General features: G+C 43.6%; 17 protein-coding genes across 17 annotated transcripts; 7 read left to right on the top strand and 10 right to left on the bottom strand.

Annotated features, from left to right (window-relative positions):
- Window positions 1-414: 414 nt before the first annotated feature.
- On the bottom strand, window positions 415-1,989 carry KUCA_T00003985001 (uncharacterized protein; the record flags this gene model as incomplete). The annotated part of the gene is made up of 1 exon (XM_022602455.1): window positions 415-1,989. One exon carries the CDS (start codon window positions 1,987-1,989, stop codon window positions 415-417), a length of 1,575 nt encoding a protein of 524 aa, XP_022459997.1.
- An 898-nt stretch (window positions 1,990-2,887) lies between these two features.
- On the bottom strand, window positions 2,888-4,606 carry KUCA_T00003984001 (uncharacterized protein; the record flags this gene model as incomplete). Its single annotated transcript, XM_022602454.1, has 1 exon — window positions 2,888-4,606. One exon carries the CDS (start codon window positions 4,604-4,606, stop codon window positions 2,888-2,890), a length of 1,719 nt encoding a protein of 572 aa, XP_022459996.1.
- Window positions 4,607-4,848: 242 nt separating this feature from the next.
- Window positions 4,849-5,775, bottom strand: KUCA_T00003983001 (uncharacterized protein; the record flags this gene model as incomplete). Its single annotated transcript, XM_022602453.1, has 1 exon — window positions 4,849-5,775. The coding sequence occupies one exon, from the start codon at window positions 5,773-5,775 to the stop codon at window positions 4,849-4,851; it is 927 nt and encodes a 308-aa protein (XP_022459995.1).
- A 632-nt stretch (window positions 5,776-6,407) lies between these two features.
- KUCA_T00003982001 (uncharacterized protein) lies at window positions 6,408-7,442 on the bottom strand (the record flags this gene model as incomplete). The annotated part of the gene is made up of 1 exon (XM_022602452.1): window positions 6,408-7,442. The coding sequence occupies one exon, from the start codon at window positions 7,440-7,442 to the stop codon at window positions 6,408-6,410; it is 1,035 nt and encodes a 344-aa protein (XP_022459994.1).
- Window positions 7,443-8,456: 1,014 nt separating this feature from the next.
- KUCA_T00003981001 (uncharacterized protein) lies at window positions 8,457-9,221 on the top strand (the record flags this gene model as incomplete). Its single annotated transcript, XM_022602450.1, has 1 exon — window positions 8,457-9,221. The coding sequence occupies one exon, from the start codon at window positions 8,457-8,459 to the stop codon at window positions 9,219-9,221; it is 765 nt and encodes a 254-aa protein (XP_022459993.1).
- Window positions 9,222-9,424: 203 nt separating this feature from the next.
- Window positions 9,425-9,850, bottom strand: KUCA_T00003980001 (uncharacterized protein; the record flags this gene model as incomplete). Its single annotated transcript, XM_022602449.1, has 1 exon — window positions 9,425-9,850. One exon carries the CDS (start codon window positions 9,848-9,850, stop codon window positions 9,425-9,427), a length of 426 nt encoding a protein of 141 aa, XP_022459992.1.
- An 888-nt stretch (window positions 9,851-10,738) lies between these two features.
- KUCA_T00003979001 (uncharacterized protein) lies at window positions 10,739-11,164 on the bottom strand (the record flags this gene model as incomplete). The annotated part of the gene is made up of 1 exon (XM_022602448.1): window positions 10,739-11,164. One exon carries the CDS (start codon window positions 11,162-11,164, stop codon window positions 10,739-10,741), a length of 426 nt encoding a protein of 141 aa, XP_022459991.1.
- A 793-nt stretch (window positions 11,165-11,957) lies between these two features.
- KUCA_T00003978001 (uncharacterized protein) lies at window positions 11,958-12,386 on the bottom strand (the record flags this gene model as incomplete). Its single annotated transcript, XM_022602447.1, has 1 exon — window positions 11,958-12,386. The coding sequence occupies one exon, from the start codon at window positions 12,384-12,386 to the stop codon at window positions 11,958-11,960; it is 429 nt and encodes a 142-aa protein (XP_022459990.1).
- A 746-nt stretch (window positions 12,387-13,132) lies between these two features.
- KUCA_T00003977001 (uncharacterized protein) lies at window positions 13,133-13,528 on the top strand (the record flags this gene model as incomplete). Its single annotated transcript, XM_022602446.1, has 1 exon — window positions 13,133-13,528. The coding sequence occupies one exon, from the start codon at window positions 13,133-13,135 to the stop codon at window positions 13,526-13,528; it is 396 nt and encodes a 131-aa protein (XP_022459989.1).
- A 182-nt stretch (window positions 13,529-13,710) lies between these two features.
- On the top strand, window positions 13,711-14,226 carry KUCA_T00003976001 (uncharacterized protein; the record flags this gene model as incomplete). The annotated part of the gene is made up of 1 exon (XM_022602445.1): window positions 13,711-14,226. The coding sequence occupies one exon, from the start codon at window positions 13,711-13,713 to the stop codon at window positions 14,224-14,226; it is 516 nt and encodes a 171-aa protein (XP_022459988.1).
- Window positions 14,227-14,822: 596 nt separating this feature from the next.
- On the top strand, window positions 14,823-16,256 carry KUCA_T00003975001 (uncharacterized protein; the record flags this gene model as incomplete). The annotated part of the gene is made up of 1 exon (XM_022602444.1): window positions 14,823-16,256. One exon carries the CDS (start codon window positions 14,823-14,825, stop codon window positions 16,254-16,256), a length of 1,434 nt encoding a protein of 477 aa, XP_022459987.1.
- Window positions 16,257-16,990: 734 nt separating this feature from the next.
- Window positions 16,991-18,388, top strand: KUCA_T00003974001 (uncharacterized protein; the record flags this gene model as incomplete). Its single annotated transcript, XM_022602443.1, has 1 exon — window positions 16,991-18,388. The coding sequence occupies one exon, from the start codon at window positions 16,991-16,993 to the stop codon at window positions 18,386-18,388; it is 1,398 nt and encodes a 465-aa protein (XP_022459986.1).
- Window positions 18,389-18,992: 604 nt separating this feature from the next.
- On the top strand, window positions 18,993-20,756 carry KUCA_T00003973001 (uncharacterized protein; the record flags this gene model as incomplete). Its single annotated transcript, XM_022602442.1, has 1 exon — window positions 18,993-20,756. The coding sequence occupies one exon, from the start codon at window positions 18,993-18,995 to the stop codon at window positions 20,754-20,756; it is 1,764 nt and encodes a 587-aa protein (XP_022459985.1).
- Window positions 20,757-20,860: 104 nt separating this feature from the next.
- On the bottom strand, window positions 20,861-21,319 carry KUCA_T00003972001 (uncharacterized protein; the record flags this gene model as incomplete). The annotated part of the gene is made up of 1 exon (XM_022602441.1): window positions 20,861-21,319. The coding sequence occupies one exon, from the start codon at window positions 21,317-21,319 to the stop codon at window positions 20,861-20,863; it is 459 nt and encodes a 152-aa protein (XP_022459984.1).
- Window positions 21,320-21,571: 252 nt separating this feature from the next.
- On the top strand, window positions 21,572-22,861 carry KUCA_T00003971001 (uncharacterized protein; the record flags this gene model as incomplete). Its single annotated transcript, XM_022602439.1, has 1 exon — window positions 21,572-22,861. One exon carries the CDS (start codon window positions 21,572-21,574, stop codon window positions 22,859-22,861), a length of 1,290 nt encoding a protein of 429 aa, XP_022459983.1.
- Window positions 22,862-23,136: 275 nt separating this feature from the next.
- KUCA_T00003970001 (uncharacterized protein) lies at window positions 23,137-24,495 on the bottom strand (the record flags this gene model as incomplete). The annotated part of the gene is made up of 1 exon (XM_022602438.1): window positions 23,137-24,495. One exon carries the CDS (start codon window positions 24,493-24,495, stop codon window positions 23,137-23,139), a length of 1,359 nt encoding a protein of 452 aa, XP_022459982.1.
- Window positions 24,496-24,917: 422 nt separating this feature from the next.
- KUCA_T00003969001 (uncharacterized protein) lies at window positions 24,918-26,393 on the bottom strand (the record flags this gene model as incomplete). Its single annotated transcript, XM_022602437.1, has 1 exon — window positions 24,918-26,393. The coding sequence occupies one exon, from the start codon at window positions 26,391-26,393 to the stop codon at window positions 24,918-24,920; it is 1,476 nt and encodes a 491-aa protein (XP_022459981.1).
- Between the last annotated feature and the right edge of the window lie 93 nt (window positions 26,394-26,486).

The raw sequence follows: 26,486 nt of genomic DNA, 5'->3' as shown, positions 1-26,486 counted from the left end.
TGTCAGTTGCAGAGCAATTTTGTTGGTAAATATTTATAGGAGATTCTACAGACTATCTTTTTGATTATTATTTTTTTGATGATATTAGCAGGTCTTTTCGAGGAAGCAAGTGCTGGTTGCAAAGCGGTCCACCGTACTGGAAGAAACTAAGTTTGGACCTTTTCAACAAACTCTTCAACCACACGACCATCGAGAAATATATTAACCACTTTCCAAACCATTCTCCGCAAATAGAGATCCCAAAGTTATACAGGGCTTATATCCGTATGTTACATATAAAGCATGATACTGCTGTGGAGACAAGAAAATGACTTATTTGTGTCATTGGCCATATCAAGGTAATGAAGAGGGCTAAACCCCGCGGGATGCAATTTTATACCTATATCTATATTTATATCTATATATATCCTAATTTCAAGTTTTTTCCTCAAACTCCTCGATAGTCTCAACTGAAAAGTTCTTGCGCGCATAACCAAACCAGTTCACAACAGCAACGAAGATAGTAGCACTCAACACAACGACAGTGTAGTTCATAGTGTCTGCAGTAACTGGTACGTAAGATGGAACACACAACCAGGCCGACGCAAACAAAAACCAAAAAATGCAGATCATGTTCATTGGTTTACCCCATCTGCCAAGATTGAATAAAGGTATCACTCCTTCTCCATATCTGTCTTTTTTGAAAACCAAAGCAACAAATGGAATGAGATATGCCACATACATGGTGGAAATGTAGCTTCCAGAAACAGCGTTCAATGCTGTAGTTGATGCAAAGATAAGAAGCCCAATCAAAGCAGAAACGAATGAAACAAACACTATCGCCCCTACAGGTGCGTTCAATTTGGTATTCACGGAGCCAACAGCTTTTCCAAAAGGGATACCTTTAAATTCTGCAAAGGCCATTACGAGGCGACTTGCCGAAGTGACAACTCCAATGCTTCCGAATATGAAAGCCACTATGACTAGCAATGCAGATACAATAGATAATCCTTTGTTGTGCAGGGAATCCACATAGAGCTGGAAAAGGGGAATTCCACCAACAGGGTCAAGCAGGTTATCAGGATTCACAATACAGAAGTTGTAAACCAGAACTGCAACAATTCCAATGAGGTAGGCTGCCGAGTAACCGTACGTAATGACAATGGGAATGTTTTTCTTTGGGTTTGGGATTTCGTCTGTCATATGACATGCACCGTCGAAAAGGGCCACAGAAGCGGTGGTTGGTAAGATACTGATGAAGAACACAACACCGTTTGAACTCCAACCTGTTATGTTGGTGACCTCTTTGAAAGCAAAAGCGGCAGTTTGCTTTGGATGGGCTCTTGCTAATAATGCAATCAGCGTAAAAATTGTTCCGATATTGAAAATATAGGTGACAGCTCGGGCTATGAGAGGAATCAGCCTCGTTCCAAATATGTTGACTACCGCTGACAATACCACATTGGCTAAGAAAACCAAGTAGTAGTGATAGGTCTGGCTCACATAGTCTGGATGACGCATGTATACCAACCCCAAAACGAGGTCAGAAACGAAGAAGCCAGTAGCAGTCGCTCCAAAAATCCAGCAAGCGCATGACAATATACCGCTGAGATAAGAGAGTATTCTAGAGCAGCTTTGCGGGGCGAATAAATGAGTCCAGTAAACCAAGGCAGAAGAGTGTGGATGCACAGAGGCCATCTCTGACATGGAGTAGGCTGTCAGCAAGCAGAAGAAACCTGCAAACAAATACGCGTAGAAAAAAAATGGGGCTCCTCCAACACCTATGACGGTGGATAGATAAGTTCCCAAAGTAAGCGGGGTACCAATGGAACCGTAGACAATTCCAACAACACCCCAAATATCGAAATTTTTCTCCAAGGCACCCTCGTGCTCGGGAGTCTTGACATCGAATACTTCCCCAGCTTCTGAATCTACAAGCTGCATAACCCTTGAGCTGGATTCCTTCATGCTCCTCTGTTGGTGCTCAGACGCAGGACTTGACGAAGACATTGTAAATGTTTTTTTAGTCAGAAAATCTCAACACAGATCCTACATAATCATCTACTCGACTACGAGACACTGCGAGAAGTTTTTATAGAACCTGGTTCTCCAAACACCTGCAGCATTTTTTCAAATCGCTGTCACCGCTGCCCTGTAATATTCCGAGGTGCCTATTGATCTGTCGATAAGAAGTAAGAATGGCGTAATTGAGCGGTTCACGACCATATTTATGCCGGACCGATTCGTTCGTAATTGCCTGGTTTAGTGGTTTAAGCTCCGGGCACAAGCAAAACTACTCATGTGCGTGGCGGCCGGTGTCCGATGTCGCTTTAATTCTCCGAAAAGCCGCATCATGTGTGAGGGCTTGTTTCTTTTCGAGATTAGATTAGGACCATGGAACCACTCACAAACAAGCATTTGATAATCATTCCAATATCAACCAATTGTTGCCCTCGAGATTGTTGATAGTTAAGCAAGAAGAGATTCAACGAAGTCATGCACGCTTTGTCTGTGAGGAAAAGAGCCGTTGTTTACCAGTGTGATAAACTTATGGTTATTATTAGAGCACGCCGTTTCAGCGGGAAAAAGTCGCTGAGAACTAAGGTTAAGGTTTTTGGCCGAAAAAGAGCGATGCGCCGAAAGCCTAATCGCATAATAGCAATAGACATTTGGAAAAACTAAACGAAAAAAATAAACAAAAGTAACCTCTAAATTTGGTCAACACTGCCATTAAATTTTTAATCCATCTCGCTCAAGTCGATCCAAGAAAGCGGTTCTTATATTACATCCACTGATACACATGCATAACCGTCGTCATTGCATGATTGATTGCTGTGAGAGATAATGCTCAAACCCACAAATTTGCTTGAAACCCTATTATATCACGCCTAAATTCCCAGCCTTTTCCTTAAGCCAGCCACAAACTGGAGTCAATCTCCCGTATAACAGACAACCAGCTAACCTGATCCCCATCTTCTCTTCTATGCCATACCGTATTTATAACACGAGAACCCCGTCTCATTGTGTCTACGCCGTACGGCTCAATTATCTCTAGCCATTGCCTAACTCTGGCTTGAGACTCCTTGGAAGTTGCTTCGCAGCAAACAATAAAACAAGGCCAAAACAATCCAAGTCCGGTGATGTTCTTTGAGATCTCCTCGTACATCTCTATATGGTCAATCCCAGAGTCCACCAGCGCTTGCAAGTCGTGTGGTTCTCGCTTTTTGACTTCTCTCAGAAACAGCAGATTGATGGCAGTGTAGAAAATCATGGACTGATGATGCACTATCAGTGGGTTGAGAGAGCCAATGCCAGCATTAAACGCCGGAGGCTTGCATTCTACAAGCTCTTCTTCAATGTTCTTCACCGCACTTGTTTGAGCTTCCAGTGAGTCCGTAACCTGCAGAAATCTCACGATGTTTGTGAGACATCTCATCATACCAGGTGTGATTCCTGAATTGCGATACACGAGTGACTCAGTTATACTATCTTCTGGATATTTCATGAACTCCAGATCCTCGACTGTTAGGTTTTTGTTGCAAACGTCGTCACTAAACTGGTATAGCGTGCTTTCCAGGTAGGCCACTTTCGTCATTTGGCAGAAGAATTGCAAGGCACTGGATAAACCTTCAGGTTCACCTTGGCCTGAGATTAGGATGCCACCATCCATGTCGCTGATGGCTTTCAAAGCTGATACAGCACCTCTCAAATGAATCTGCCACTCGTCTGAACTATTGAAAGAATCAGTCGCTAGCAGGAAGTATATGGACCCAACCAAAAAACTTAGCTCCTCTATAGTGCCAACCTCTTTCCAGGAGTATTTGTCGGAAACAAAATTGAGCGCTCTAATTTTGTGGAACATCCTGTACTCGTCGAAATTGGTATTTTGATACTCAGGCGCGATGAAAGCAAGATCAGCACTGGTGGAAAGGAAACTTGAGCAGATTGCGCACACAGTATGAAAAATACCCCTCTGAATATCAGCAGGATGTGGTTTGTCAAAAGCTTCTTTCAACAATAGGTTATATGGATTCACTTCAGTTTCGTCGACCGGCGTGAGAGACTTGCTGTAATGACGATCCCAGAACTCCAGAAGAGAAACTTCGATTTCAAGATCTGGGAAGACACCCTCAAATGAGTTCTGTTCCAGTCTTTCCTGGATTCTACTTCTTGTACCTAAGGAAAACGTTTCTGAATCTCCGATTATCGATTCATAGTTTTGACTCACATGTTCCTTGCTCATTTCTACCTCGCAAGATGCCTTGAAAACGGTGAAAGGACCGTAACCGAACTCATTTTCAATCTCCAGAGATCTGGGATTTAGGAATACCGACGCTGTGTCGATTCTATCCAAGAAGTAGTCAATCTGTAGTTGGTCCAGTAACTGGTTCTCCTTCCATTCATAAAGAACAAGACACCTGTTCTTCTTGAGTCGGCGCATCGATGAGGACTCACTATCATCATTCCAGCATAGTTTTAATTTGTAGCCTTCGCAAATGACCCCATGAACTACGCAGTTCTGGCAACAGGGTCTCTTCTCATCGCACCTGATACCACGTTTCCGGCATGTCCAGCAACCCGTGTATTTCTTTGTTCCTCTGGTGGGAATACCGTCTGGTTTAGGCATCAGTGCTGACTTCAGCGCAGCTCAGGATGATTATCAAGGGGTAATGGATTATCAAAGCGCTTTATGTCGCTCCCAATTGCACTCAAAGTTCTGCACCATACATGATTATATAAGCATACTATTTGTTATCGTCTCGTTCCCGATTGCCAACTTTTATGTCTGTTTGATGCACCTCTTGATTATGATTACAGTTTTTTTCATTGTCGTTTCTGCTATTGGGGTGAATATACTTGATGCTTATCTCAAACGATACTTTCAGGAAAATCCTTAGCAGCCTGTCTAAACTCGGAAATAGTCCTGAAATGAATGTCACTGAAATACTTCTTTTTATGAGCGGCGACCAAATCCTCGGGGAGATCTAACGAGTCAGACAAAACCCAGAACTTGAAAGCAGCAGCATAGATTCGGTCCTCATCTTTTGCCAGATGGGCATCCACCATTTCCTTCACAGAATCAGTGAGTGTGGATGTAGAAACGGTCAAGTTTAAATCAGTTAGGTCTTCAGCCAGAATTTTGTTCCAAGTAGTGGTTTCACCAGATATCCACGTTATATCTTCCCATGGCTCAGAAGTCAAGAACAGACTGGCAATAGCTTTGGCCACGTCTCTGGTCGGAGTGTAAGATACTCTTTCGTCACCTGTTCCAGGGATAATCAAAGTGTTTTCCTTCAAGTTCAGAGGGAATGGATCGAAGTCCTTGATGTACCTGTTCTTGGAGGGAACGAAGTAGTCACACAAATATCCAATGGCTAGCAGCGAGTACTCCAATTGGCCCTTAGGAAGAGATCTCAATTTTTCTCTGACTGGTTGGTGGTTTTCGTAATAGAAGGAAGGTTGATCTGGATATTTCATAATATCACCACCGTACTCTGCTGGGAGGAACTTCTTGCACTTTTCGGTCTTAAGCATCGCTTCGATCATGTTCAAGTGAACGGTTACACTATTCATAGTCATATCGAGCATGCATGACACCAAACCATCACAATCTCTGAGGTTCTCTGTAATCGAGTCAACAGAAGTAAAATCAACTATTCTGAAATCCACGCCTTCTTTTTGCTGGAACCATTCTTTTTCTCTTCTTGACAAAACAACCACCTCCAGTGATGCCTTTAAGAACTCCTCAACCTGATATTTGGCTAGGTCCCCCGGACCCGCAATTGCAATCTTCATAAGGAGACTGGAATTTCTGATTTTGTAAAACAGATCGAAATTGCATCACAACGTCTACCAGCTGGTTCCTCTCTTTATAGATAAGCTACTCAATCCATCGGGTCTCGTTTAAAGCTTCCTCCTAGAGAATTTGTTTGTATGGACACTACTCTATTATAAATCGATTTCCGACGTTATCTCTTTATCGCGTGAAAATAATACGCTGGCGCAAGAAAAGATCCAAGCCTTCTAGGTCAAAATAATGCTTGCTAATGTGACTACCTACTGCCGGGGGATACTAAGATAAGTAAATGACCACCTCAGTAAGTTTACTAGCATTGGAGCCATGTGTGTGAAATGAAAACAACGACAAGGGTCAGACGCTACTTTTTCGGATACGAGACTCGAAATAGTCTTACTGTATGCACATCTGCGGTTTTAGCCTGATCTTGCTATTCAAGCTGGCATCTGATTAACGTTGTCTCAAGAGATAAAAAAAGCATATCAAACCCGAAACCAGTAAATATCACGACTGACAAATCTTTATCGCAACTCCGCCACAAATTGAGGTCAGCAAAATTTGCGCCTTTTCCTTTGATCTCAGCTTCTCTGGCAGGGACTTCATTTTACGGAGTCAGCCAAATGCTCTCTCCTTAATCTTCAATCTGGTAAACCTCCTTGAACTGCGTAAATTCGTAGCCCTTTGCGTCGGGAAGGAGCACCTTGATTGGGTCCTCGTTTTCATACCATCCGCAGAATGGTTGACTGGTTTGCAAACCAAGAGCCGTTAGGGCTTCAAGAGACAAAGACTTGAAGTACTCAAGTGGGGTTCCCAAAAAGATGTTCTCCTCTTGTCTAAGTGTACCTTGAGTCATAAATAAGATAAGAACATATCTGTGCTCGTCCTCGGTGGTGTTTGCGCTACCCCCGTGGAAGCAAGAAGCGAGCATGAAGAAACAGTCTCCCTGTTCCATCTCGGCGTAGACAGCATCCTCCTCGGTTGGGCGACGGTACTGATCCCACAAGTGGGAGCCTGGGATGAATCTGGTCGCACCGTTAGCTTTGGTAGTCTTTCTCAAAGCGAGAGCAGTACCCAAAGCAGTTTCGGTTCCTTCTTGATACGTTTCCTGGTGCTTGCGGATATTGTGATGCAGAACGTCATCTCTGTGCAAGATCTGGTCTTTAGAGCCAGGACCAACATCGAATGTGATGGTCGAATTGTGTTGAGCCTTGGAGAAACCGGTGACAGCCTCGTCTCCAATTCTGAAGACATTCTCCTTACCCAAGATCCTGTTGGAAACTGCGATGTTGAGTGGGTGCGCCAAAAACTTTTCCGCGCAAGTCTTGGACTTGACACACATTCCACTCACACGGCGGGTAGTGGGAGAAATGAAGTTACTTGCGTCCCCCTTGGTAGCCCACTTGTCAATGTATGGCTTAGCGTCTGCAAGGATTTGCTCACAGTCCTCCGGACTGAGATAGTTCTTAACGATACAACCTCCATAGATCTTGAGCTTCTCGTAGATCTTCTCAGGAGTGGCTGGCTCAGAAATGGTCAACATCTCCTTGGTCACTTTCAGAGACCTCTTGTCTTCCACCTGTGGAAGCTTGATGACCTTTCTTCCTTCTTCAGTCACCTTATCTAAAGGTTGGATGTCGAACTTTGTTCTCGTAAAAACTTCTGTCATGTTGCGATATTTGAGTAATCTGGTAGCCGTTTATGAGAGCAAACAATGATTTTCGAATACTGGATACTGCTTGTATTTAAATATCGCAGATTGGCAGGCTATCTTGAGAGATTACGGGGCACAACTGCCTAGTCTATCTCCAATTGTGTATGATGTACGGATTGGGAAAGTAATAACGAATATTGGATTATGTAATATGCGGGCTGCCAGTAGATAACATCGATTTCAAATTATGACCTTATCTATACTTGGTCCCCATGAAAACCTTCTAGATATAGTAAGAATCAAAATAGAAAACATCTTGGAAATCTGAGAAAGCGTACAGGATGAATGAGTAAAGTTGTAATAATTACGTGGATTCACGCAGCAGGAAGCTTGAAACGAATTTAAGGTTATTGAATGTGTTGAATTCCATTATGATATCGTTTATCTCGATTTACATACCTTAGAGTGGCTCCGCCATATCTGTTGACTTACTGTAAAAAATTAAAAGGGGATTAAGCTGAAACTTCCAACCAGGGTATCTGGTGGCTGACAGGGCTTTATCTTGTTTTCAGCTGGAAGAGACAAATCAAAGTAGATTCAATTGCAATAAGATCAATGCTAGGAAAGACGATAATCGAAACCAACCGATTGCAGATATTTTCAGCTATCGATTTGACGGAGATCATTAGCAGCGCTTCGGTCAACTTTTCCTCATTTTCGTAATATGCTTAACATTTACACCTCACCCAATGAATGCTACAGATTCTTGGTATCGTCTACTAACCAAATAGTAGCTGACAATTATAGACTACTTCAGCCTATGAAGCACCCTTGTAGCATCTGGTTTCCATAAGAGCTCGTTCGTAAATACCCTCCTTAAAGATTCGGGGAAGGTCGTGTGCCCCGTCTTTCCTTATCGCTTCATTCTCTGAGCTCCGAAATTATGCACATATAGCATGGTTTCGAGCCGGTTTTCACCAACTTCAATTCACGGTTAAAAATTCCCATTTATACTGCCTATCTTCTAAAATGAGCAAACTTCTTGAAAACCGCAACGCCATTGTTACCGGTGCTTCTCGTGGTATCGGCGCTGCCACTGCGTACACACTTGCGAAGAATGGCGCCAACGTCGTCCTTACCTACGCTACTTCCGCCGGAAAGGCAGAGGACCTTGCCAAGAAGATCATTGAAGATTTTGGCGTCAAGGCGTATGCTATCAAGTCTGATGCCAGCGAGTATGGTTCCGCTGAGAAGTTGGTTGCCGAAGTTTCAAAACTGTTCAAAACTGTTGATATCTTGGTTAACAACGCAGGTTTTGATGACGATGGTTTGATTGCCGATTTGACTGAGGATCGTTTCCACAAAATTCTACAAGTCAACACGGTTTATCCTGTCCTTCTGGTCAAGCACTGCATTCCATACTTTGGTACCAAGCCAAGAGTTGTCAACACCTCGAGTGTCTTGGCTAGACAGGTTACTGAATTTGCATGTTCCTACTCTGCTTCTAAGGCTGGATTGGAGTCTGCTACCAAGAGCATTGCCCTTGAATTGGGTCAAAAGCACGAACTGACCTGTAATGCTGTTTCTGTTGGTACAACTGCTACCGACATGTGGTACAGATCCGATCCTGCTATGCTGGAAGCTTACGAGCCACAAATCAAGGCCACGCCTGCTGCCGCTAGAATTGCAGAGCCACAGGACATTGCAGACATTATTTTGTTTTTGTCCCAAGAGAGCTCTAGATGGGTGACTGGATCAACCATCTGTGCCAACGGTGGTATGCAATTCATTTGATCTGTTCATTTGTTCCACAAATAGTCTAATTTTCAAAAACCAAATTTTATATTAAGTTGAAGACATAATTGCCTTACCATCCATTCTAAATTGAGTTGGTATTAACTCAGTGTGGATTACCAAGTTTATAAAGAGCTTTTATGGTACATGTTCTTGAGTATCTCTTGATCTTGAACTAGCCAAAAATCCAAGTCTATGATGGTTTATTCGGCAACAGCCCTTACTTCAATCTCAATGCGAGCTCCCATTGACAACTCCATAACCTTCACACCGGTGGAAGTAGGCTTGTCCTCACCGAAATAAATGCTAGCAGCATCAGCAACGTATCCATGAGATTCCTCGGTGAAGATGGTCTGGTAGATGATAGCGTGGTAGACAGACTTGAAACCGTCAGCAACACCAGCATTCTTGAGAACGGTGTCCACGTTCTTAAAAGCATTGAAGATCTCAGTCTTCAGGTCAGCTGGGAGTTTTCCCTCCTCATCAATACCAATTTGACCAGAAGTCTCCACAGTGGTTTTACCAGCTGGAATACGGACTGCTTGACTGATTTGGTAATCAGCGGCACTGGTAGTAAGAATTCCCGCTGGGTTGGAAGTCTTCAATCCGAATTTTGATAAGTTAGACATTTGTGAGAGTGATGGAAAAATTAGTCGACAATCTGTTATGTGGAAAGTCAGCGAAATAGATCAGAGAGGTCTTCTCATCAGGGGAGACCCTGTGCCTTTTATAGAAAAGAATCGCTCCCTTGGGAAATTTAGTCAGCGGCACAGGTAGTTGCGATAAAATCCCATTTTCAGCATTGGACTGTTACGATTGGACGTGAAGTCCGTATCTTGGAAGTTTTTGGGTACAGCGAAAAACTCGTTCCCGATTGCTTGTCGTCTTATCTTGGAAAAACTACCCGATTAGACCCTGACTAGTCTGCACACTACAAGATGCCCAAGGTATTCTCTGATAAAACACTATTTGATAAGTTGGCACACGACCCTCATAATGATCAAATCAAGGTTTAGCTATATTAATCTCAGTATTGATGCTTTGATTTGGGAGAATTTTGACAATTATTGGATTTTTGTTTAGACTGAAAACTCTTCAAGTTATAGTTTGAACCGGATTAGTTACCAATATATACATGATTGTGTTATCGGGATTCAAATGGAATCCTTTTTGCCCTGTAATGCGCGACATCGTTGCAAGGCTCAGATCTTCCTTCTTTGGCAGCTATCAAATATAGGGCGTTGTCCTCGAGCAAGTGACATTTTTTTCAAGACAAACATCCCATTTGTTGCTGAGAAGCGTGTTCCTTATCACGTTTTCTATAAACCTGTTTTTAGAATCTGAGAAGATTGATTTATTTTATGATTTTCAAAAGTCCTTTTTGGACAGGCAATTTGAGGACAACAGTGAAACGGACGCTAATCACATCACTAGACTCTACTGTAAGAGAAATTAACACACATAAGGGATTGATGAGACAGGTGAAATAATATTCAAACGGTGTACATGGGATTTCTTTATTTGACAACAGCTCTCACTTCAATCTCAATGCGAGCTCCCTCTGACAACTCCAAAACCTTCATACCGGTGCATGTAGGCTTTTGTTCACCATAATAAATGCGAGCAGCATCGGCAACGTATCCATGAGCTTCCTCATCATAGACGGTCTGGTAGATGACAGCATGGTAGACTGATTTGAAACCATCAGCAACACCGGCATTCTTGAGAACAGTGTCCACGTTCTTGAAAGCATTGAAGATCTCAGTCTTGAGGTCAGATGGGAGCTTTCCCTCCTCATCGAAACCTACCTGGCCAGAGGTTTCCACTATTCCTTTACCAGCTGGAATAAAGATGGCTTGACTGATTTGGTATTCAGCAGCACTAGTCGTAAGAATTCCTGGTGGGTTGGATGGCTTCAATCCGAATTTTGAGAAGTTAGACATTTGTGAGAGTGTGGAAGAGATGAGTCGAGGATCTGTGAAGTAGACAGTTACCGAGATTGATCAGAGAGGTATTCTCATCAGGGAAAATCATGTGCCTTTTATAAAAAAGAATCGCTCCCTTGGGAAATTTAGTCAGCGGCACGGGTAATTGCGATAAAATCCCATTTCCAGCATTGGACTGTTACGGTTGGACGTGAAGTCGGTATCTTGGAAGTTTTTGGGTTACGGTATAGCGAAAAACTCGTTCCCGGTTGCTTGTCATCTTATCTTCGAAAAACTACCTGATTAGGCCATGGCTAGTCTGCACACTACTAGATTGATTTGTCCTCGGAGATCCAAGATGCCCGAAGTTTTTCTCTGTTAAATCACCACTATTTGACAAGTTAGACACGACTCTAACACTGATAAGGTTTAGCGAGTTTTTCACTGACACATCTAGTATCCAAGAATCGTTTTGAAATTGGTCGTGCAATGATTCATTTAAGAGCTATCTAATACAGGATGTTGTCCTCTTCTACCCAACTTGTGAGCAAGTGACATTCTTTCCAAGACAAACATCCCATTTGTTGCTGAGAAGCATGTTCCTTATCACGTTTTCTATAAACCTGTTTTTAGAATTTGAGGAGATTGATTTATTTTATAATTTTCAAAAGTCTTTTTTGGACAGGCAACTTTGAGGACAACAGTGAAACGGACGCTAATCACACCAATCGACTCTACTAGAAGAGATATACCACACATAAGGGAATAATTAGACAATTGAAATGATATTTCAATGATTTGCAGGGATTTTTTATTTGACAACAGCCCTCACTTCAATCTCAAGGTGGGCACTCTTTTCGGCCAACTCTGAAATCTTCACACCGGTCCACGTAGGTTTTTCATCACCAAGATAATGTTCGACCGCTGCAGCAATATGGGATGCACTTTCCTCTGTAAAAATGGTGTGGTAAGTGTTGATATGGTAGACCGATTTGAAACCGTCCACGACGCCGGCATTCTTGAGAACAGTGTCCACGTTTTTGAAAGCATTGAAGATCTCAGTCTTCAGGTCAGATGGGATATTTCCCTCCTCATCGAAACCTACCTGGCCAGAGGTTTCCACAGTGCCCTTACCAGCTGGAATAAAGACGGCTTGACTGAGGTTGTAGTCAGCAGCACTATCCCCAAGAATTCCGGGAGGGTTAGAAGGCTTCAATCCGAATTTTGATAAGTTGCTCATCTCGTAAAACTGTGACTTGAAAAGTTACTGGGCATATCACTGAAAAAACTCGATCCATGGAAAACTCCCCTCCTTTATAGAAACATAATCCGTTGATCCACTTGTTTCGTTAGTACAATTGGCCAAGTGATATTAGTCAGCAATACCAAATACGCAAGAGGGTCGAGTTTTTGCGGAAGTTTTCTCTGCTTTTATTGGTGCTGCCTCAACTATCTCGAGGTTCTTAGATTTTGTTACCGCAAAATAACCACTCTCGATTTGTTTCCGGAAACTTTCCTAATTGATCAATTTGGAGATTTTGCGGTACACTACCGGGTGGTCTTCTGAGAATTACACCGGGTATTTAACGATGGATATGCAGGTTTTTCCGTGTGAACCTTTGACTTGACGCATGGTATATATTGAAGAAATAAGTGGTTTGCTCGACTGACATTTTACGGATCAAAGCGTTCCTCACAGACAACCTTGAAGTGGAACAAAATTCACTGAATCCATTAGATAAAGCAGAGGCAAGAGAGCAAAAAAGATCAAACGATAAATAATAAAACCAACCGTGGTGTACATGGAAAAATTGCGAAGTATCGAGAATATGGTCAAGGGTGAGTTTTGGACTACACCGTTACTCCTTTCAATTTCCAGGTTGAATGTCTGGGAACTGCTTGGGGCCTCAATTTCGAGGAAACTGGCACTAAGCAGTTCTAGGAATACCCTATGCCTCTGTCCCAGTAAGATTCGAAGACTCATGTATGGTCAGTAGGTGGGACTTGTTTTCCCAAGGAGGGGTGTTGGACTGCACAAGGTGCGGCCCTCTACCACACCAAGGCCCCAGATATTTCTACTCTGTTCCGGCATACCCAAGATCTTGGTTTGTTGCACCTGAGCAAAGTGAGGCCGACTGCCTGAACTTAACTATTTCTTTACCTCCAAATACAACCGCAAAGGAGAACCTGCCTGTGATGGTCTTTGTCCATGGCGGTGCTAACGCATACTCCGGAAACGCGGCCCAGATGTATGATGGACTGATAATGGCCACAAATTCCCTGCTAAAGTGGAAAGAGCCCACTATCATTGTTGTACTTAACTATAGTTTAACCTGTTTTGGATCTCTCGCTTCCTCTAACCTGAAAAGTTACCGTGGATAGTTGAGGTAAGATGGTGTGGGAATTTACGGCCTGATGGACCAGATTCCAACAGAATGGATCCAAAAACTGCTGAAAGCTGCCCCAGTTTCGCTTTCTTTTGCTACAGAGCGGGCATTTATCATTCCTCTCCGCTCAATGCCATTCTGCAATAACAGTGAAATACTACACCCTCGAATCCCAAGATGGAGCGAACTGGGGTAACAACGGAAAATCCCAGGAGAAGTGGAGGCTCTAATGATTGGAGATGCCAGAAAAAGTGTATGATCTGGTCCTCAAATTTTGGGGGTCTGAACTCCCAGGAACTGGTTTCTGTCCTTACCCAAAAATGCTCTCCTCGTCTGTACTCCATTATACCAAACAGCTATCGAATTACGGCAATTTTGTTTGTTAAAGAAACTTTTGATGCAATCGAAACTTTCACATCAGAAGGTATTCATTTCATGCCTATGATGCTGTTTCTTGTCGGGAACGGAGAGAAGACTATGGCATATCATTTTGATGAGGGGTTGGAATGGGAGGAAGGCTGGAAAGGCTTTGCCCACCATTCCTTGGACACCACGTATATTTGGGGGAGAGTTAGGCATCTCTTGAGCGAGAAAGACCAACAGTTTTCTGACATAATGCAGAAAGCATGGCTTGATTTTGGCAACGGAAAGGAGGTCTGGGAGCCCTTCTCGCTCAGTCATAGATTCATGTAGTTAGGAGGAGACCACAAGATAATCCCTCAAGTAAGCGAAGAAGGCGGCAAAGAACGGACCAACAGATACAAGGTCATCCCGGAGGTAATTGACCATTCCCTAGTTGAAGAACTTGCCCGAGTTTCTGAGGTGTCTGCTACAAAGAGGACAGCAGTCCATGGCAAGCATTTGCTTCTCAAAGGGGAGTACTGTAAATGAGAATTTCTCGAAAATACCTAGATCCCCCATAGATTGAATCAATTTTAAACACACACTGTAGACAATCAATACAATCTGATACATTCAGCCAGACAGTCATCATCATTAGTATTTTTGAAGGGTAGGTTGTCCAAACCATGGCTATTTTGAGACCCTTCGACCCCGATCCAAATGAGAATGATTTTAAACAAGAATCCTTTGGACAAGGCGAAGCCTATTGGGGAACTAAGTCACGAACCTTGTTAAAACCTCGCTTAGTGATGGGTTTGAATCTCGATGCAAACTCGCGTCACGTGTGCAGATAACAACTGCAATGTTGCATCGCCACCAATATGCCCCCTATTATTTCTATTGTTATTCCTTTTCTTGGCACATCATAAGCATTAATCCGCAAGGTCATGACAGGCTACACAAGTTTTCTTGCGCATTTGTTGCTCGTGTGTACTCTAGCAAGTGCCATAACTGACAGCCTATGGATTGATTCCAATAGCACGGGTATATCATGCCACTATGTTTCGAACCACACAGGATCTGCACATTTCCTTTCGCAAAACCAGGAGCCGTTCATCCAGGCTAGATTGGGAAGACACCATAGAAGTCACTTCAGATCTGAAGACGAAGAAGCTGTCACACCTCTGGAGTGGAGTATGGACGTCATGTTCATCTCCAAGCCCGACTTGCAGATTGTTAATGTGGACAAGGGTAGGTATGTATACTGGGAGGGCGACTATGACATCTACAACGACACAGCGAGTCAAAAATTTAGTCTGGATGAAGTTCTGGCTGCAAACATGAACCAATCGGCGATTACAACTTTCAAGCTCACCCCCGAAAGTAATATTACTGGACGTTACCCTCTGTCTTCCTCTGGAGATTACTGTGCGGTGTTGACATTCACCTCCAACCGGGAAAGGGGATTTACTGTCGCCGAGGTCAAATTTATACAACCACATGGAGAATTGGACAAAGAGGACTACATTTACATCTATGTCTACATTTTCTCCGGCTTGGTCTACTTCGTCAGTTCTATCGTATACTTCTACTACGTTTTTCTCAGAAGGAAGCAGACCACCAATGATTACCGAGCTATTGGCGAAACTAGGTCACAACTGAAGAATGCGGAAATTCAGCTCCGTATTCTGTTGTACATGTTTGGGAGCTCTATAGTTTACCTTTTCTTAGCCGGCCACTTGAATCACAAGAATGCGAATGGCCAAATGAATTTCAGCACCAAGGAAAGTTTCCTTGAGTTGACTCCTATGGCATTAACGACTCTGTTTTTCTGCTGGGCATTGTACAGTCTACTGTTGATGTCATCCGGCTATCTGTTCACCTCAGAACCCAAAGATCGACGCATTGTTTGGTTTATACGTCTGGTAACCATCTCCTCCTTTGTTAGTGGCTTGCTCTCGGATTTTGAGTCTGCTTTCAGTCGCACAATTTATGGTAACTGGGATACTGCTCTTTCTCGTGGGTGGCATAATAGTTCAATAGTTCGGGATATATTGAGCTTAATCTTATTCCTGGAATATGTGGTCAGTTTCGTCTTTGGTTCCTACTTCGCGATCAAGACCTATTCCGACTTGTGCTTTCATGGAAGAAATGCAACAGCAAACAGATTCTTGGCGACGGTTGTCATCATCATCGTGCCAACAGCGCTTGATGGTATCGGCCGTGACGTGATATACATCGAGATCTTGTCGTCTTTGGTTGACAATATAATAGAGTTCAGACCTGCTAGCCACATCTTTCACTTAGCCGCCACTGTTGCGGTGGCTTTCTTGTGGAGAGACACATCACTGGAGTCAGAGATGGTTTTGAAGCAAGAATGACTTAGAGGGCAACAAGATGCGTCATCAAGATGTGTATGGGATGCCTAATTAGCTTGATTAAAAAAAATAAAGAAGCTTGACGGAAGTTACCGGCAAGCAACGAGAAATTAGACGTCTGCATATCACAGAGATCGGAATACGGCAATAGAAGAGACGTGTGCATTAGGATCATGAGGACGCAATTCATACACCACTCACGAATAATATGGGAGAAAGAGGTTCACTATACACAGTCGTTAGCCTTTATAAGAAAAAACATCAGAAATTAAAAAAAAGGCGTCATCTAATCGATTATTGATCCGCCGAGATATAGGAGGCTTGGGTAAAGCGCAGATCGAAGGGGAAAGTTAATCCGAGCACTGTGTGTACGCGCATGATGAGCTACAGATTCGAACATCAACGATCTTGAATCATCATACAGGACAGATAATCTGATATATCGTCGCCACAATGGTGAGAATAAGCAGGACTGTTACCACAGCCTCAATGGCTTGGTCCAAAAGTCCACTTCTTTATTCAATGTTATTGAGGTTGTGGCTGGTAAATGATATTTTTGGAGTTCATCCGGCTACACCATGACGTTTTAGTCCCGGATAAACTGTGGCGCCGCACTTTACCGGGTGAATTAAACACAGTTTACTGGACAAGGTTGAAAAGTCTTATAAATTGGGGCCAAAGGCACCCAAAAAATTGGAAAAGCTTCAAAACTAGGCAGAAAAAGACAAATTCCAATCATGGGCGGCAAGGATCTTTTCACCAGGTACTTCCGTGCCACGTTGACGCAGTCCGTTATCATCGGTATCCTGTCATTCACCCAACCGGGAATATGGAGTGCTATTGCCAACCTTGGTGCTGGTGGCCTGCAGAGTGTTAATACCTCGAATACTGCAAATGCTATTTTGTTTGGTATCATGGTTGTATTTGCTCCATTTTATGCAGTTTTAATCAACAAATTTGGTGTCAAGCCGGTGGTTTCAGTTGGAACCATTGGCTACGTGTTCTGGTCTGCAGGTTTATACAAAAACTCAAAGGATGGCTCTGAAGCCTTGATCATTGCAGGTGCAGTATTGTGTGGTATTTCTGCAGCTGCCTTCTGGACAAGTGAGGCAACGGTGGCCATCCTTTATCCGGAGCCCTCACAGAGAGGAAAATTCATCAGTATATGGCAAGCGATCAACAAGGTCGGCGGTCTCATAGCTGGTGCAATCACCCTTGCTATGAACATTAGTGGATCCACATCAGGTAGTGTCAGTTTGAACACTTACGTGGCGTTGTTATCAATCCAGTGCCTGGGTCTTCCTATTTCCTTCTTGCTAAGCCCTCCAGAGAAACTCCTGAGAACTGACGGAAAGAGACTCATTTCTAACAAAACGGGAGCGACCTGGAAAGATGAGTTCAGACTTTTTGGTAAAATTTTCATGAAAAAAGAGGTTCTGGCTATGGCTCCTTTCTACATGTCGATTGTTTGGTATGGAACATACCAGTCCAATTATGTCACCCACCATTTCTCTGTCAGAGCAAGAGCGCTGAACAGTTTGTTGACTGCCTTGATTGGGGCTTTCACGGATGTTTTGTCGGGTATAATTTTGGACATGAGCTACTTCAAGAGATCAACCAGAGTCAAGGGAGGCTGGGTGGTCACTGTAGTCTTCATGACAGCCTACTTCATTTATTCTTTCATTCTCCAGAAGCAGTTTGACGACAATCCAGAAACCGGTATTGATTGGAGCGGTAATCCTCGTTTCAACAAGGCCTTCATTCCTGTGCAGATCTTCAAAATTGGACCTGAACTTGGGTTTACGTGGGCTTATTGGGTCATTGGAGCCTACCAATTCTCTTCATCAGAAATTCCCCATGTATCTGCTACCATCAGATCATTGGAATCTTTGGGTCAATGCTTTGCCTTTGTCGTTGGTACTGTCAATGAAAGCGATATGACCAATCTGGCAGTCTCAGCTGCAGTGTTCTTCGCGTCTGTAATCCCCACCACTTACATTGTGTTGCAAGCCAATGATGATGTCATTCATGGAGTCATCGAGGATAGCGACGATGGCGAAATCGACTCAGACAAAAATGTTTCTCTGGAGGTGACCAATGTCGCAGCCGTGGACTTGAAATCCGACTCACAATAAAAGATGGTTTATCAGTTGATAAGCCTGAAATTACGGGGTCTGGATCTCCAGTTTTTTTTATAGATTTTATAGGTATTATTTACCGCTCAACTACCTTTTTAGGACCCCACATCTCCTCATATTGTAACTGCGTGTTGGCTTCGCGCCACAATATCACGTCAGAACGCCAAGGTGGCATGGACAAACGGGGTTTAGCCGCGCGGTTGTTGCGGTGACTCTTTCGGCTGTCAGCCTTGGGTAAAAAGACTATCAAAGGAATATAATTTATTTCCACTGATATTTGACATTTGGATATAGGTCATAGCATTTTTTGATTAATAACTAAAGCCGAGAATTACTTTTCTTTATGGTGGACGGATTTAAGCAATTCCAGCACGGACAAATTTTTTTTTTTTTTGTTCTACTATAGTATGTGGCTATGCGGCACGATTGACATTTGCATATTGCTGTTCCTGGCCGCGTCACCGAGCAATGTTCCGAAGCCCGGTGAAGCTTTTTTGCAGTTTCTTTTCCATCGGCCTTCCGATGAAATTTTGTACTTAAACTGCACATAATGCAATTGTGTAACAACAAAAGAACAATTGTCTTTTACCGCTAATCAAACATGGGGGTATTCCAAATCGCTAAAGACCTCTTTATTCCTGTGCCTCCGGCAACCAGGCGCGAGCCCGGTCACCTGAACCAGGATTTGGATGCGGCGCAAGCAAGCAATCTAAACGACTCTAGACTCACCAAACTTGAAGACAACGAAGATGAGTTTGAAACCTCGTCGGGGTTGACTGAGAATATTTACGATATTGGAAGTACTCACCGCAAATTGCTTAATAGACACATCCAACTCATTGGTATTGGAGGCACCATTGGTATTGCCCTGTTCGTTGCTATTGGAACCGCTCTGTCTCATGGTGGACCTTTGAGTTTGCTTCTGGGTTACAGTTTCTGGTCTATGATCATCATCATGGTCACTGCGAGTTGTGCAGAGATGGTGTGCTATCTACCGATCTCTTCGCCTTTCATCAGACTGGCAGGCAGATGTGTTGATGAGGCATTCGAAGTGACTGCCGGCTGGAATTACTGGCTGCTCGAGTCAGCATTGGTTCCCTGGGAGCTGTGTCTTGTGAACACCCTTGTGCACTACTGGAGAGATGATTATTCTCCTGGAATTCCCATTGCGATCCAGGTCGTGCTGTACTTCTTTATCAACGTGTTTGCGGTGAAGCTTTACGGAGAGTCAGAGTTTTGGCTTTCTATTGGAAAAGTGATATTGTCCATTGGACTCATTTTTTTTACGTTTATCACAATGGTAGGAGGAAATCCGGAACACGACGTTTACGGCTTCAGATACTGGAGAGATCCTGGCCCAATGGCTGAGTTCATACATTTAGGTTCTCTTGGAAGATTCCAAGGGTTTCTGGCATGTGTTATCAGTGCTTGTTTCACAATTGCAGGTCCAGAATATGTTTCAATGGTTGCAGGTGAAGCCGTTAATCCAAGAAAAAATTTACCCAATGCTTACAAGCAAGTTTCTTATCGGTTGACACTCTTCTTCCTAGGAGGAGCCCTCTGTGTCGGAATCGTCTGTGCGTACAACGATCCACTGCTACTGGATGCCATCACTAACTCCAAGCCAGGAGCTGGATCCTCGCCATATGTGATTGCAATGACCAACATGCGCATCAAGGTGCTTCCACACATCGTTAATGTGATGCTCGTCACCACGTCCTTTTCTGCTGGTAACTCATACACATACTGTTCCTCCAGGACTCTTTATGGTATGGCTCTAGATGGAAGAGCACCCCGGTTTTTCTCTCATTGCAATAAGAATGGAGTTCCTATCTACGCTGTTTTAGCTGCATTGGCATGGGCCATGCTCGCATTTCTTCAGGTGGGGAGTACTTCCAAGAAGGTGTTGACCTGGTTGGTTAACCTGGTGACCGCTGGTCAGCTCTTGAACTTCCTAATCATGTGTATCACTTACTTGCACTTTTACCGTGCTTGCAAAGTTCAAGGTCTTGATAGAAAGTCCTTTCCATTCGTGGGCTGGTGCCAGCCATACCTTTCCATGTTTGCGGGTATAGTCGTTCTTGTCATGGTTGGTGTTCAGGGCTACACAGTCTTTATTCCCGGTGGATGGTCCGTGGAGTCCTTCCTGTTCTCCTATCTTATGGTCTTCATCGACATTGCCATCTTCATCGTTTGGAAGCTGGTGAAAAGAACCAAATATAGAGATCCAGCGGAGGTTGATCTAGTAACTGGTTTGGAGGAGATTGAGGAACACGAAAGAATCTACTATGCTAATTTGGAGAAGTATGGTGATCAGCCTAAGAAATGGTACCACAAAGTGGGGGCTTTTATGTTCGGTGGATAGAAGTACTGTTATCATGTTGAAGTGTTGAAAATTGTTTAAAAAGTTGTTTTCGATTTTTCTGCATTTTTTTTAGATAAGTTTGTTAAAATGAATTCCTGAAAACTCTAAAGTTCAACCCGTTTCTTCAACGCAACGTTCATCGCGTTGAAGCCTTCCTCGGTTCCACCCAAGGCGTATTTGATCAGCGGGACAAATGCTCCAACGAATTCTTCCTTTTGAATGAGCTTCGTGGTATTATCGTCGATCTTTGTAAAATCAAAGCTATGTCTTCCAGAGAACAACCAGGTAGATACCAGAGTTCCAATCCACTGAAACCGTTCCGGGGTATTCACTAGCACCTCAGTAGTGAATGTTTTCTGTGAGCCTCCCTCCGGTAAAACAATAACCTCTAATTGGGAGCCAGCTTGAGGTCGTTCTGCCACAGATTGAGGCTCAGGCTCACTAATAATCTTCACCTTTTTCACGAACGGATTCCATTCCGGATAAGACTCAAAGTCCAATACTGCAGCCCTGACCACCTTGGCCGAAGCGTTGATGAGAATCTCGGTGCTAATTGTGTGCATATTTTTGTGCTTGGAGCAGATATCAAAAACTTATATTCTGCAACTTGTGGGGGTTTAAATATATTGGCTAATACTACAGCTCGGCTTAGCCTGAGGTTGAGAACGCCTTCTATAACAATTATCGGATAATCAATTGGTTATTACACTCTGATAAGCCCTTGACGCCAAGAGATACGATAAGGGGACCCTTCAGTGCTGATCGTTTTCACAAAGTCAATTCTCCATCCTTTGAGCACCGTCTCTAAACTGAGCATGTCAGACTACAATGATGTGTCTCAGGAAACCCTCAAGGCAGTGGCCGAGTATCATGAGCACACTCGGGGTGGATTCCTTCCTCTCCCTATCCCCATAGTGAAGGCCCAAGACTACAAACTATGGGACTCCGACGGAAAAGAGTACCTTGATTTTTTGTCTATGTTTGCTGTTGTGAATATGGGCCACTCTCATCCCAAGATCGTTAGTGCCATGGTGAAGGCAATCCAAGATCGGGCCTTGGTGAATACGGCATTTGTAAGTCCAAGCTATGCGGCTCTCGCTGCTAAGATCCACCAAATATTTGGGTATAATAGATGCGTCGCTATGCTAAGTGGAGCAGATGCAACAGATACTGCAACAAAAATTGCCCGGAAATGGGGCTATAAAGTGAAGGGTATCACAGCCGGAAAAGCATTCGTTTTGACAACTTCCAGCTGCTATCATGGATTGACGATATCGACACACTCCTTCACGTCCTCCAAAGACGAAAACTTTGGACCTTTTGTCCCATTCGTTGGGTATATTAGTCCATCTGGAATTCCCGTTGAATATGGTGATCTCACGAGTTTGGAGAAAGCTCTTGAAAAGGACCACGAGACTATCGCTGCTTTCATGGTGGAACCTATCCAAGGCGCAGCCGGAATCATCGACCCTCCAGAGGGATATTTCAAGGCAGCTTTCAGTCTTTGCAAGAAGTTCAACGTTTTATTTATTGCGGATGAAGTTCAGACCGGATTGGGTAGAGCTGGATATGTTTTGAAGAGTTGGTCGTCAGGAGTCCAGCCAGATTTAGTGTGTCTCGGGAAAGCCATAGCTGGTGGAATGACTCCATTATCAATAGTCATGGGGAACAATTCTGTAATGGACCTCATTGAAAAGGGGGACATTGGGTCTACGTTTGGAGCCACTCCTCCCGCTACTGAATCAGCATTGGCTGCTCTGAGTGTTCTTATAGACGAGGATTTAGCTACGAGGTCTCTGGAGCTGGGCAAGCTCATGAGGAAGCTGGTACAGGATCAGAATTTGCCTCAGATTGAAACTCTCACCGGAGAGGGCTTGCTGTGTGCTGCAGTTTTAAAAAATCCTTCCGAAAGATTCAATGCCAGAAGACTAGCCGCTTTGTGCGCAACAAAGGGGTTGGTCATAGGACCTATTGCAAATTCCAGAGTGCGTCTTTGCCCGCCATTGACTATCAAAGAGTACGATTTAAGACGGGCAGTTGAGATTTTTGCCCAAAGCTGCCGCGAATTGGAGTCGATTGACGGTCCGATCATTGGGATACCATGAAGGTGCATTTATATAGGGTTGAGGTCAGTCCATATATGGGCCTGCAGCTGAATGGGACAGGGTAAACTGAACATCTTTATTCCAGCAGAATGTCAGACAGTCTTTTATCTTTTTTTGATGCTTTGAATTTGGAACATTAGGGGTTGCATCATAATTGGCACGCAGAAGCGCGCACTTGCGGATGCACATATGATGATATACAATTGCTTGGAACTTTTTCAACAAATCTCTTAAAACGTTTTAGGGACGCATCCAACATTATAAAGTTACAATCTCTAAATCATGTCCGCGGGCCTCTGCCTTATAACCTGCGAGATCTCTTGAGGTTCGCCGGTCATTCTAGGAGCACTTCCATTATCAAGTGTAGTCCTGGTTTTCTCTTCCCATGACCACAAATCCTTTAAGACGGGATCTAGTTGTCCAATTATCATATCAACAACCTTATCCCCTAGAACAGGGACAAATTTCCATGCATGGGCAGATCCACCTGTTGCCAAAACGACATTCTGCAATTCTGGGTGGAAATCAATAATAAAGTTGGCAGATGGAGTTTGGGTCAACCAGCACACCTTGGTTCTGTCAAATGGCCGATCCGCAAGACTAGGCATGATCTCTTTCAGATTTTCGCGAAGAGCCAGTTCGGCATCCTCAGGTATCCAATCGTTTGGGTTACTCAGAATGGTTCTTGGATAGGAGATCTTGATAGAGGATCCGTCTTTGGCCAAAGGGTTGGGACTTGGAATTTCAACACTATTCTTATAACCTGCAGATCTTCTCAATGTCTTAATCTCACCTTCGTATGGAGGAAACAAGTTGATACCAGTCGAAAAGTTGGTGGTAATGGACATGTTCTTCCATTGCTCTTCCTCCTCTTTGGTAACCTTCAGCCAGGCAACTTCAATTGCACTAGTTTTGGCAAGATCATATAGATCCACGAGCTTCGATGTCCATGCACCAGCAGCAACCACCACCAAGTCTGAAGTGATCAAGGATTGGTCTTTGAACGCAACGCCGGTGGCCTTATTAGTTCCTTCTTCATATACTATCTTGTCGACCTCTTTGAAAGTGAAATCTATATTGGAAAACGTTTTAGCCCGTTCGTAGTATGCCTTCATACTTTTCTTAGCATCAATGTAACCGTTGCTTAGATTAGTATATCCTTTGTTCCACTTAGTTTCTCTTCCTAGCTCTTCTGCGGTTTTTGGAGAATGGTCCTTGCCATGGATTCTTTGGAAAACCTCCACATTATTGTTGTAAAGAACGGTTTTGCTTGGATTTTCAGCATTGACATGTCTGGATGAAGCGAGGCCTTTAATCCAGATATCCTCCCATTTATCGGAGTTCCCATCATACACAAATGACATTCCCACCTTGTGGAAGAAAGGTGCAATCGCCGGGTCAGCCTCGATTATCGCCATAGACTCTTTGGCAAGGTTATAGTAGATATCATTCGTGTAATCCACTCTTAGACAACGTGTGGTATCAACACTAGTACCATCCTCTACCGGAGGCTCATATCTGTCGATAACGTGAACCTTTGTCTCCGGATATCTTTTTCCGATAGCTATGGCTGTGGAGATACCAAACACACCAGCACCTATCACTATCACCTCCGATGGAAGACCCTTAGTCATTGTTATAATCAATTACTCTGACCGCTTTGGAAAATTTCCGTAAAATACTCTCGATACCAGCGTTCCTTTATAGATAGACCCAAATTGGACTCGGTCCATTTTCCGAGAGCATCTACGCGATGCGATAAGAGATCTACCTTTCGCAGGGCCTTCCAAATTGGGAATGTCTCGCGACATGCAATCGGAAACATGGTAATAACTGAAAATAGGATAGAAGGAAACTGTTAGCTTGGACTGTGTGAATTGGAATCGGGAATATCGCAATTGTAGCATTATATCCGGCTGGGGGCTTTGGCGGATAATATTATCTGGTTCAACGATTTGGGAGGACCCTGCATTTGCTCTCGTATCCACTATAGAACGATGAATTTGGATGACATTTTGTCATGTAGCCTACCAAAATTTTATTGCATATAAACCTATCACAATTTACTTGTAGTCTTGGTAAATTTGTAGTCTTTGGGAGTTGACAAAGTCTGGTTGTCCCAGATTCTGGAACTGTTGAGCTTTTCCCTCAGACCGTTTGGATCCTTCTCGAATTCGTTTGGATTCTTCCATCTGAACAGCTTGGTGTACAAATTCTCCTTTCCCTCAATTTTGTTCACCAAAAATTGACCAAGAACAGGCAACATCTTGAAAGCATGACCAGATCCTCCACAAGCCACAAAAAGATTCTTCTTGTAAGGATTGAAATCGTAGATGTAGTCATTGTTGATGGTATCGGTATACCACAGAACTCTGGATTCAAAAGGCAACCCAATGAGATCGGGGAAAAATACCGAAATCCAGTCCTTCAGCTGGTCCACAATGTGTTTGGTTAAAAGGGTGTGGGGCGGACTCGAGTTTTCAGTTTTGGGAATTGAAATGACTTTTCCCTTTTCGGTCTGGATAGGGTTGATGTACTTGGTCTGTCTGATGATCACCTTCATGTATCCTTCAGGCTCCATTATGGGGAACATGAACATACCCGCACATTTATCCTTTTCTCTGGAATGCCCAGTCTTCCAGCCAACAACTGGGAAGTTCTTAGAACTGTATTTTTCTCTGAGATCTTTTCTGTGCTCCGGGATCTTGAAAATGGCAATGTTACCAGAAGCAGCCTCGTTGATTCCGTCAAGGTCAGGGACCAAGGAAGTAGACCAAGGACCCGCACTGATAACCACTAAATCTGCAGAATGACTCTGTCCATCCTCCGTCGTAATACCCGAAACGACAGTGTCATTTTTGTCGGAGTAAACAAATTTGCTGAAAGTGCCTTTTGCTCCTCCAAGAACAAATTTCACTCCCAACTTTGTACACAAATACTTGGCATATTGGCATGCCCTCGAAGCATACAATACACCAGATGTCGCATCCAGAGCTCCCCTGAGCTTAGGAACGCCAGTCTGCTTCAAATCCAGAGCGTAATCTATCTTGGACCCGAAACCGGCTGCCCTAGCACGGTTGACATCCACAGGATCATCCAGATCAAATCTTAGGGCAGCCAATCCCTCCTTCTCAAAATTCTCTCTACTAGCAATTTCTTCCCATCCGACTTGATCGTCCAATCTCAGCATGCCACAAAGATCCAAAATTCTCAAAGCCGTGTACCGCTTAGCCTCTTCCTCTGGTACCAAAGTAATGTCTCGATTCCACTTCTGCCAGATCTCAAACGCCTCAAACGCAAGGTCCTGATAATGCTTCTTCTCGGCATATTGCGCCCGAAAAATCTTGTTGATATCCGCAGAGGCAGTATCAGCGCCATGGAGGAGAGTATACCGATTAGCATCGAAATCCAATCTATCATACACGGTGATGTTTCTGTATCCGTTCTGGGCAAGGTGCAGGGCGTTCGAAAGTCCGAACACCCCTGCCCCCACAATGATGATTTTGGAGTCTTTAGTGTATGTATTTGACATCTTTGCAATCTTTGAGTGCCAATTGATCACCTTAGGGTTAATGTGGCAAAAGAGGAACCCTCATATATAATGGAAAGCTATCCCAATTACGAG

Source organism: Kuraishia capsulata, genomic scaffold, assembly GCF_000576695.1.
Source record: "Kuraishia capsulata CBS 1993 genomic scaffold, Kuraishia_capsulata_scaffold_4, whole genome shotgun sequence".
Classification (NCBI taxonomy): Eukaryota; Fungi; Ascomycota; class Pichiomycetes; order Pichiales; family Pichiaceae; genus Kuraishia; species Kuraishia capsulata.
Note: the sequence above shows the minus strand (reverse complement) of the source record. Positions and strands in the feature narration are given on the sequence as shown.